At 31.7% G+C, this 11,105-nt stretch overlaps 2 protein-coding genes across 2 annotated transcripts; one reads left to right on the forward strand and one right to left on the reverse strand.

The window, feature by feature from the left end:
• Positions 1-94: 94 nt before the first annotated feature.
• On the forward strand, positions 95-646 carry Tsp_12286 (protein Pxr1; the record flags this gene model as incomplete). The annotated part of the gene is made up of 4 exons (XM_003366682.1): positions 95-171; positions 232-357; positions 419-511; positions 574-646. Coding segments are annotated over 4 exons (369 nt in total), but the record flags the coding sequence as incomplete, so codon positions are not given.
• Positions 647-2,076: 1,430 nt separating this feature from the next.
• Tsp_12287 (conserved hypothetical protein) lies at positions 2,077-5,245 on the reverse strand. Its single transcript, XM_003366683.1, has 6 exons — positions 5,113-5,245; positions 4,177-4,883; positions 3,932-4,057; positions 3,635-3,845; positions 3,273-3,455; positions 2,077-2,132 (listed from the first exon to the last, which is right to left on the reverse strand). The coding sequence occupies exons 1-6, from the start codon at positions 5,243-5,245 to the stop codon at positions 2,077-2,079; spliced, it is 1,416 nt and encodes a 471-aa protein (XP_003366731.1).
• Positions 5,246-11,105: the final 5,860 nt, after the last annotated feature.

The raw sequence follows: 11,105 nt of genomic DNA on the forward strand, positions 1-11,105 counted from the left end.
AAGCGTATTGGCAAGTTTCCCAATTTTTTTTTAAAAAAATTTACTTTTTCCTTTCAAATCAAAAGTACGGAGTATATTTTATTGAAAACAATAGGCATTTGCGAGGCAGTCGAATGGAAAAGCAGAAAATAATTCTTCTGAACGGTCTTCATTATCGCGAAAAGGGAAACGGTAAAAATGTACAAATGTACATTGGAATAATGCATCAAGTCTAGGTTGCAAGTAATTTAGATCGAGGAAACAAGCAACTGCAACCGCTTCCAAATCGTCTGGTCCAGTTGTAAAGTATAATGAAAAAGTAGATGAACCGAAGAATGATAGTTCGCGTAGTTCTGAGATGGGTCAAGCTACTCGTCGGTAAAATGTTACAGAACGACATAAATCATGTATATCACTTTATGTTGCATGTATATTTCAGACTTGAAAAAAAATCGAAAGCAAGAAGGAAGCAGTATCGCCGAACATTAGATAATTCAGAGGTTTCGTCATCAGTGTTCGAAATAGCCCGTCGGTATGATGCTACAAATGATACATACGAATAATGCATAAAACTTTATTCTGAATGTAATTTAGCCTACGAAAACAAGCGATAAAAAGCGTTTCTCCGGAAACAATTAGCTCTAAAGGTCTGCCCAACAAAATGTGAATGAAGTTTCATACAACTATTATTGCTACCTCAAATAATATCTTTCAACTTGTTACGTTTCACTCATTGCTGATTTATTTGTAGACAATACTTCTATTATGAATAATGCTATAAATGTAAATGTAAATGTAAATGTAATAATATATCTGTTAGTATCTTTTCTTCTATCAGGTAGAATTAAGAAGCAGTGATTTCTAATTTGCTTAGTTTGAAAAAACCTCTTTATTGTTTGCAGATATTCAATGAACTGAAAGTTTGGCAAATCAAAATGATAAATAAAATGCGACTTGAAAATTATTTACAATAAATGGCATTGTTTTAGTTTAAATCATTTTGAACACATAAAGTATTGTTAAAAGTCAAAACATTTCTGCTTTAGTAAAACTGATACAAATTATACAAACAAGCCCATAGGGTATAGAATACATTCTCAGCCAACTATTAATTATTTGAAATTTTCAATTTTTTGAAAATCCTGAATTTCATTGTCGTTTTGATGAATGTTATTTGTTTTCCAGTTAAATTTCATTGGTTATTGCTGTGATGAATTTCATTTGTTTTCGCGAACCTAAACTTTTCTGTTTATTATTGTAATGCGTTCTTTTTGTTAAATTTTGGATTTTTAATGGTCAGTTTTCTGATATTTAGTGCTTTACTACTTTTTTGTATTTACATTGAAAAATTACTATTTAATGGTTTTTATTTCTTGAAATTATTTATTAAAATTCTGTAAAATGGTGATTCCACCGTGCACCTTTCCACGTGATATTTCTTGCTAATAGCATCCGTTACTTCTAAATTTGTACGCATTGCGCTCTGCAGCCTATTTTATGTTATTCCAATTTAAACTAATCCTTAGAAACATTGAATACATGATGCACATCGAGTATATACCTTATAACATTCCCAATAGTTCTTCTTTTTGTCGGTATGTTTCAGTTTATATTCCTTTTCTTACTTTTTACTTTAGATTTAAATTTTCTTCTTACTGAGACCTCAAACACTGCCCTTAGGAATGTCATCCATTTTGATTCTGGCACGGGCCTGTTTCACATCATTGACGTCCACCCTCTCCTACGGTTCCCTCCTGTTCACAAGAGTTATTGTTTTTCTTCTTATGTTTCATTTAAATAAAAAATAAAATCTGGAATTTTGTTTAAAATAAAAATTTGTGGTAATACATTTTGTGTAAATCGTATTAAATTTCTCTTTCAATATCTAAAGTAAACCGACTACACATTGAAGTTGCAATTCATGTATTATTATGGTTCAACATTCCAGATCAAAAAATATCTGTTGCATATCGAAATTCTGTTGATTTTACCAAACAAAAGTGAAAGCAAAGAAAATTATTTTTTTGCTCTTTTACCATCGTAAAAAGTCATTACGTGTCAAATTATGAAAACAAAAAATGACTTAGATAAACACGCTTATTTAACATCTCTTTGTTCAGTTATCTCTTCTTCAGGCTGTTCATTTGTTACTTCTGTATTTTTGTAGAATAATGCAATTGGATAATAAAGATATTTAATTTGTAAAGAACAAGACTGTCAATTACATTTTTCTTTAATTCACTTCTCAGTGCTCATCACTAGCTTGTGAGATATCTTTTCGAATGATTGAAATAAATAATAATGAAATTCAATTTGCATCTCAAAGAATCAACATAAGCTAATACACAAAAGGGAACAGCTGCACGCTGAAGTGCACAGATCATACTGATAAATACGAGTTGTGAATAAAGATACAAATGATGGCTTAATGTAGCACATTATTATTGCGATATTACAGGCAATCCATTTTTTTCAATACAAATTTTAGTAGTTGGTTGCCGTGCATAATGTTTCCAAATTTAGAAATGGACTTGATTTTCAGTTACAAGTAGTGTAGTATGTATTGTGTAGGTGTCATTTATTTATAATTTGCAATAGTAGTGTTTCGTTCTGGTTGGCATCTAGCGTAGTTGTGTATGAAAATGTTTTATATGTGAATTGTAGTTTATCATTTTGTATTGCTTGCTCGATAAAATCTTAGTATTAAAAAGTCAAAGAAAACAGCATCTGCAAACACTAAATTCAAACTGAATAAAATTAGACGAGCTCATCCGATGAAACTCGAACAGAAAGTCAAACTGGGCTACAAATTTGGGAGTCGCACGTTTGAATTCGTTAAAAGTTTAGTTTATAACACTGAAGACTTTCTAGCAGTTCATTACCGAAATTGGCTATTTGAAATCTGATACAAATAAAAATTTACTAATCAATTCTCTTCAACTTAGGCAAAATCTTTTTAGCATTATAGTATATGATTATCTGTTGAAATTGCACTAGCTTTTGCAAATAATAATGCAATTTTTTTATTTAAATATCTAATAAAGCATATGTAATGCTTATTGTAAAATTTATTATAGAATAACAAAGTTCATTATCTATGGCGTGAATGAGATTTTTCATATCGGCGATGTCTGCTACTTTTTTCTGATCTATACGGTTTATGCGACCATCGTTCCATATTTTTTCTTCTTTCGCTGCATCTGATATCTATAAAGAACATACATACAAAGAAAATTACACACACACACACACACACACACACAATATAATAAAAAATCAACAACAAAACAAACCTCTCCTGTCCTGACTCTTTTCAAGCAATTCATTTTGAGGAAGCATATCTGCATCACAATTATTTTTCACTTTTTCTGAATTCTTCGACATCCTTTTCCACTTTTTCCGATTGGTCTTGTCTGTTGATTTTGCATATTTTTCCTTCTTGTTTGCTGTTTCGTCATCATCTTCATCGTCATCACCTGCATTATTTGACTTTTACTTAACTGCGAATTTTCATTCTCAAACAAATACACTAACAGTGATACAACTAGAAAATATTTAAAACAAATACAAATATACAAATAAAACAAATTTTACAAAAACTTTAAATGAATTACATCACCAAAACAATTCAATTTTATCTATTTATTTAACCTACCAAGATTCTGCAGTAAACTAAGCGCTTGGCTCTGCATCAACAATTTTGGTATCGCTAAAGAGAAAATATACAAATTAGAATAAATTCCACCCAGGTTAACATATTTCAACATTATCCACCGACCTTTACTTTTCTCTTCTTTCAGAACTTTTGTACAAATTGATACTGTTTTTTCGTGAGTAACCGATAAAAGAATGCGAGTCACTTCTTGCTGAATAAAAGTTGCCTAACGAAGATTCATATGCATAAAGAATAAATTCATCATATGCCAAACAAAAATGTTCAACAACAACAGACCATCTGCAAAGCTGATTCGTCGTTTTCAAGTTCTGATTCATCTTCGGAACTAATCAGACCTACGCTGAAATTGCATTTAGGCAACGAATGTCTGTTATTTTCATCGTCATCTTTAAATGCACTCTTCTAAAACATTATGAGTATAATTTAATTTGAATCATCTTCATAAAATGAAAACTGACTATCATTTGAAATAAAAGTAAACAAATTGTACACATAGCAACCTAAAACTGAAAAAATATTACCTCAGAAGGTGGTGGCACTGGACTAGGCTCAGTTTCTTTCATTTGGGTGATTTTAACCAAACCTTCACGAAGCCATTCAGGCAATTTTTTCTTTTGAGTTGCTTCCATTTGTAAAGCACCATCTAATATCACTGATGTACTACTGCCACAGATAGGTACTCCCATGCGTACCATCTGTTGCAAATGTGTAGCCGAAAACTGAACATGATCACCAACAGGTGCCAACTGCATTACTGTCCAATTTCGGGGCTGACCTGCCACTGATGCCAAAGATGAACTTGACTGCGCCGCTTGAGGTACTGTTGGCGGCAGCATTGGTGGAGGAGGTACCATAGGCATGTAAGCAATGGATTCATTTTTACCCATTTGCGCTACATTCCAAGGTGGCCTAACAATGCCATGTCGTTGAAAATTATTTCCGGAATGAGCTGGATATGCTGTGGGGCAAAATCCATACATCCTTTGCATGTCATCATTGGCAAAGCGCATGCGCTCAGCTGGTGTTGGCAAGAGCACTGGACGCAACGCAGTCATGTTCGGCGTTTGTTCATTGTAAGCCGGTCGAGAAAACTGTTCAAGTCTTACTGGTGGATAAAGCCACATTTGAGATGTATTCGACAACGTGATACCATAATTTGAATTACTGTTCAAAGTTACTGACGTGTCAGCAGAAAATGATGTGCTTTCTTGAGACGTTGCATTTTCACCTACAATAAGTTTTACAAAATAAAATACAAATAAATTAAAACCACACGGTTTAGTATCGGAAATTCCGATAAAATGTCTTAAAACTTTGCGAAACGAAAATTCAACAAACCACAGCTTCCAACTAACAGCAAAATCTTAAATAAAAGCCTAAACCAAGCAACCAATAAGTTGCAACCGCGGAAAACTGTCAGTAAAAGCACTGGCACTATCCCGAATGGAATCACTCACCTCCATATAATCCTTCTGCAGAGTAGTTACTGCCTGCAGTTGCTCGGTGTTCTGTAGTCGTAAAAGTCATGCGATCGCTAGCTGTGCCTGACCAACTTGCATTCGAATATGCTGTCTGATGTTGGTAGCTCATGACTGCAATTCCAGTTGTTGATGTCTGTACATAGCAGAATAACCTGGCACATCATCATTCAGTCCACTATATGCTTTTTGCAATGCAAAAGGTTTCCAATCATTTTTTTTACAATAGTGACTTTTATTACTTAATGAATTATATATATTTTTTTAATTCATAATTACTAGATAATACTTCCATTAGCATAAACACTGTAATACTTACAATTAGCAAAGCAAATTCAATAAATTGAACATCAATGCATAATTAGGATTTGCAACAAAGTGAACAACCACCCGCGTCATGCTCTTAATGTTAAGCAAGTTTTACAAAATACATAAAAAGCTATTCCATAAATTAAATACATTATTCAAACCAGTATTTATGAGCAACCAATTCTCAAAATTCACTACGCATTACTTATTAAAATGTTTTCATAGCAGTTCAAATGTCAGAGCACCGTTATTGGCTTGACACGAACTACTGCATAAAAAACTGTTTGGAATAAAAACATTTTGTCATTATAATTTACATCATAACTTTTCAGTACAACTAATTACTGGATGTAATCATAAATTACGTTTTGTCAATTTTATACCCGAGCGTCAGTTTATCATTGCAGTGCATATGATAATCCTTCGCAGTATCCCAGACTGTTTTCAAGTTTTTCATGATATGATAGATAATAATAATAATCACTAACAAACATTAAATCAAGACGATCATTAAGATAAAACCAAAAAAATTAACAAATTAGAAAATTTCTAAATATAAAGTGCTGTACGTGAATTTTTACCTTTAGCACATGCAATTTTAACATTATTACATAAATGATTTTTATTACATTGTTTATTACATGTTCCACTTTTTCCAAATCAATATACAGTCGGCCCTTGAAATTTGCGGGCTTGAAACTCGCGGATTTTTGATAGGGTGACTGATTTTGAAACAATCAGAGCAAATGGAAAATGTAGTTTCTTTTACAGCATTCTGATGACCATTTACATATGGTGTCTTTCAGAAAAATGGTGAACATAAATGCGGAAGCTGAATTTAATTTGTTCACCTTCCAATATCAAGCTAAGATCATACAAACAAAACCCGGAAATCGCTACATCGTATTTTTAGATTCTACTGTGCATGTATACTGTAGATCTGGAGGTTGAGTGTAAGGTTTTCACTCGTGAGGTTCCATCCCATAACAGTAATGATAAAGACTTACCCAACTCAGAGGCTAACTAACAACTACAAAAAAGAGAAATAAATAAATATGAATTCAAAAAGGGCTACTGTAAATGAGCGGTTGGTTTGCGGATTGACTGGCACCTGTCTAACGGACCAACTGACTTTTGGTTTTTCGTCCGTTCTTCTTATATATCGTACAGCTGCTGCTGAACGTCAATGAAATCGAACTGTATTTGTCAATCAAAAATATAAGCATAAAATCATAAAATAATACTTATCAAACAATGATATAAAAAATAGAAGCAAATTTAGTGAACCAATCAAATCGAGTGAATTTACAGATGAAGATACTGCCACTGATGTAAGTGAAAAATTAACTTTCGAAAAACTTGTAAAAATCCTGCATACACTTAAGGAGGTAACAGATGATGTTTTTGGAGCAGATTCAAATATGGCTCGCATGATTAAGCTAAATTATTATAGTTATTATCATAATTAAGCGTGATTTGGAAATAACTACGGAACCATCTCAGCAAATTCTCGATGAAATGAAAAAAGGAAGAAATAACTTCTGATAACGATGTCTTTCAAAAAGGGTGCGCCGGCTAGTCCATCCACTTCTGGCAAGCATGCATGCAGGAACGCCCCCTCCCCCCCCCCCCATTTAGACTGTTAAATTGTTAAGAATTCCATTGTAAACTATTATATGCATATTAATTGTAGACTGTTGTATGTTAAAAAATATATGATAAATACTTAGCTTGCAAATCAATAAGTTCCATGCATTCCATGCAGTTTAGGGGCAACTGCGTAGGACTATAAGGCATCAGCGAACCGAATGAAAAGAAGCGGCATGTATTCGCAGTTTCGAAATTCGCGGTTCCTCTGGAACGCACAACCGAGAATTTCAAGGGCCGACTGTATTACGAAAAACTATATTTGATTACAGTCTAAACTGTATTTCATGTACATTATATATTTTGCTTCATTATTCATAAATATTAGTATGTAAGAATTACAGTTGGAATATAAATAATTAAGAATTATATATATATAATTTGGAAATTTTACATTAGCAAAGCATAGATACATCCTCAAGAAATGCATTACATCATAATTTAAAAATCTTAAAACAACTTAATGTATCAGTTCAGAAATTACAACAAAACTTAATTTTCAAAGATCAATTACTAGATGAGAAACGTCAACTAATTACACTAGTTACTATTTTTGAAAAATAATCCTTAAAAAGTCATAATGCAACATCCCGAAGTGCCGGAAAATTATTGCATAAACCGAAAAATGAAAAAAAAAGCAATACCTTCGGTTCAAATATAACAGTAATCAACTAATTCACTGTTCTGAGCTGGAAAGCTGAAGCGCAAATAATTACAACAGCGATGGCTACTGAAAACAGCTAAATTATTTACAACAATTAATACGTAAATTTATAAACATAAAACCATGCACAGAACAACCTTTGTCGAGCAACCAATTACATAAAAAGTAGTTTATTTTTATAAAATAAATTACACAGATAATTCATTTTCAAAATATAAATTTTTCAGAGAATATAAATCAATGAAGTTAAAATCAATAAGACTAATAAAATCAAAATTTATAATAAAATAACAATATTAGGAAACAGGCTGCGTGAAACAAAAATAAAATAGAGTACCATTTGCATGCTGTTTAAGTAATAAAACAAAGTAAAGAATCAAAATAAACAACTAGAAAAATTAAGATTACTACCATAAAATAAAAATTCAATCAGTCATGTCATGCATCAAAAAACAAAATTCGGAATATTAAAAAAATTAGACATTTTGTTTTAAAAATGCAAAAGTAATTTATATTATATTGTATTGTATTGTATTGTATTGTATTGTATTATATTATATTATATTATATTATATTATATTATATTATATTATATCATATTATATGACAGATAATGACAACAGAAACAACGCAAAGAAATTTAAATATCACTTATCCCTATCCTTATCAACAATTAATCTTTCCAATTTATCAAATGGATGACGAAATTCTACTTAAAAATTAAACCAACTCTGCTACATAAGAGACGTGGTAGTTACCGAATAAACAACTGCTTGATTCTAGAGTTACATAATAACATATGTGCAAGCAATTACCAGTAATAAAACCAAAGCAGTGTGCAACTATGATGCAAAGTAATTCAGTACCAAATATGAGGAGTACTGTAGACAATCAAGTTTAAATCTTATATAACACAAATACACTTTTGAGCATCTGTCCTATAAACTACAGCAGACGCGAAATCAGCATTTTAAATATCTTTCAAACAATTACAAAAGCTTTAAGAAGTAAATCTACAAGAGAATTATTGCTCAATTATTCTTCACTTTAAATAAGTAACAAGCGATAAATTCTTAACAACTGTACTTAACATAGGTAATCTAAAAAGTATTGGTGCATCACTAAACAAAAATTACGCTAGTTCAGCAAAATTTTGCAATACTCAGTACAAATTTTTTAATTATTTTGAATCTAAATTATTTAAAATTATTAATTATTAATTAAAAAATTTGAGGACAATAATTAAAAATGCTTCTGAATAATTTATGCATACATAATAAGCAGGGGTGTTGATACGTCTAATTTATGGGGATCTAGTATGCAAGAGATTCATCATGTACATGCATCATTATACAGAGCAGCTTGACGAGGAACAAAATAGTGCCGTTTTTTTTCATTTAAACAAAACTGGAATCTCAAACACGTGATATTAAAAACATGCAAATTAATTATTTTAATTGCTTTTCAAACGGACGTCACATTTTCATTCTGTTTGAAACTGAATTTGCCTATTAGGCGGTCAATATCTGTGGAGAAATCGGAATAAATGCGCATTAGTGAAAGTCCATTTAATCGTTTTTCTGTCATGACAGTCCGGAAATAGTTTTTTAGTTATTTCAGTGCAAAAAAGCATTGTTCTGCGCTGGCTGAGGCGATTGAGAGAGTGAAGAAAATCTGGAGGAGTAAGGACCGTTCGGGCCAAACTTTTAATCACATAACAATTCATTGCGTAACCTTCGACCTCTTTTAGTGTTTGATCCGTGACGTCACTAATTTACAGTAAAATTTTTTCACTGTTTTTAGCTGTTTTTTTTAAATATTTACTTTTCCACTTTGCACTTTTAGTGATTAGTATTTGTAATATAATTAAAAAAAATTATGTTCTGCTGACGCTTAAGCGTGTATCACTTTTTTTTGCGTATTGGCTTATGTTGGTTCCGTAATTCACAAACTGAAATTCATCATTATTTATTCCCATCATTCGAAAAGACATCTCAAACATACGAGACAGAAAATAGCACAAGCTAGTGAAGTGCAATAAGGAAAACTACAATTGAAGGTCTTGTTCTTTACAAATTAAATAAATATCTTTATTATGCAATTGTATCATTCCAATCAAATCAACTGCCTAACGAAGAGATAACTGAACAAAGAGATGTTAAGTGAACATGCTTATCTGGGTCATTCATTGTTTTCATCATTCGACACGTAATGACGTTTTACGATGGCAGCAAAGCTAGCCTTGGCAATGAATTTGATAATGAAGAAAGCTATGCAGCGATTATCATGAGCAAAGTCAAAATTCATTACACAAGATTTTCTGAAATTTCACTAGATCAACACACATATGAATTAAATTTCCCCTAAGCTAGCCAAAAGCATTTTCAGTTCAATCTGTGCAGCAGCTACGCTGCATCTGAGAAATTTTTTACAGACCCTTGTATATAATGTGAACTCAGTTCACACTGCACCAAATTTTTATTAAACATTTCACGATACCCTACAGGAGCTAGAATTTCAGTATTTGTGATCAGCATGATGCCATAGAAATGCGCAAGGCATAAATTCAAGCGATAATACTGCTAGTCTGGAATTTTTACAATACATGAGGCACAATGTGGTTTTACAGTACAATTTTACAATACATTACAATTGGCGCTGTTCATTGCTTTCTTTCTGCTTTCGAAGTGCTTCACTTTTATTTATCCATCCGAGTTTAAAATTAAAAATACGGTTCAAAAGAAATGTCAGCCAACAGATGCTTTCACTTGTCATATAAATTACCTTCTTAAGTAACAATTAAATAAGAATTTATGCCTAAAGTTCTTTTCTGTTTGACAGATATTGTTCTGATGAAGGCTAGTTGAAGGCTACTCAAGTACAAAGGGAAAATCTAAAATTGATAAATTGTCTACAGCTGCAGTTTTCAGCTAAAACTGGGAGTGGTGGTTGCTGAATGTTAGCATCGAAACACTTTTTTGATTTTACCTGCCTGTTCTCTGAAAATGTGTTTAGTTCGCAAAAGAATTTAAGCTTTCCAATCTTTCTTTCGCTCCTGTTCACAAGAGTTATTGTTTTTCTTCTTATGTTTCATTTAAATAAAAAATAAAATCTGGAATTTTGTTTAAAATACAAATTTGTGATTATACATCTTGTGTAAACTGTATTAAATTTGTTTTTCAATATCTAAAGTAAAACCGACTACAGGGTTGATTAAACATTCAAGTTGCAATTGTTGTATTACGATGATAACCACATGTTGAACATTCCAGATCAAAAAGGATCTGTTGGATTTTGAAAACATTTCACCAAACAAAACATAAAGCAAAGAAAATTATTTTTCATCTCACGT

This window comes from Trichinella spiralis (genome assembly GCF_000181795.1).
Source record: "Trichinella spiralis strain ISS 195 chromosome Unknown Scfld5603, whole genome shotgun sequence".
In the NCBI taxonomy this organism is placed as follows: domain Eukaryota; kingdom Metazoa; phylum Nematoda; class Enoplea; order Trichinellida; family Trichinellidae; genus Trichinella; species Trichinella spiralis.

Excerpts from the sequence above, each read along its gene's own strand:
- Tsp_12287 (XM_003366683.1), bottom strand. The coding sequence starts at position 5,245 with ATGAGCTACCAACATCAGACAGCATATTCGAATGCAAGTTGGTCAGGC. Across the intron at positions 4,884-5,112 it reads TGCAGAAGGATTATATGGAG|GTGAAAATGCAACGTCTCAA; the intron begins GTGAGTGATTCC and ends AACTTATTGTAG. Across the intron at positions 2,133-3,272 it reads AAAGAGTCAGGACAGGAGAG|AAGTAACAAATGAACAGCCT; the intron begins GTTTGTTTTGTT and ends ACAAAAATACAG.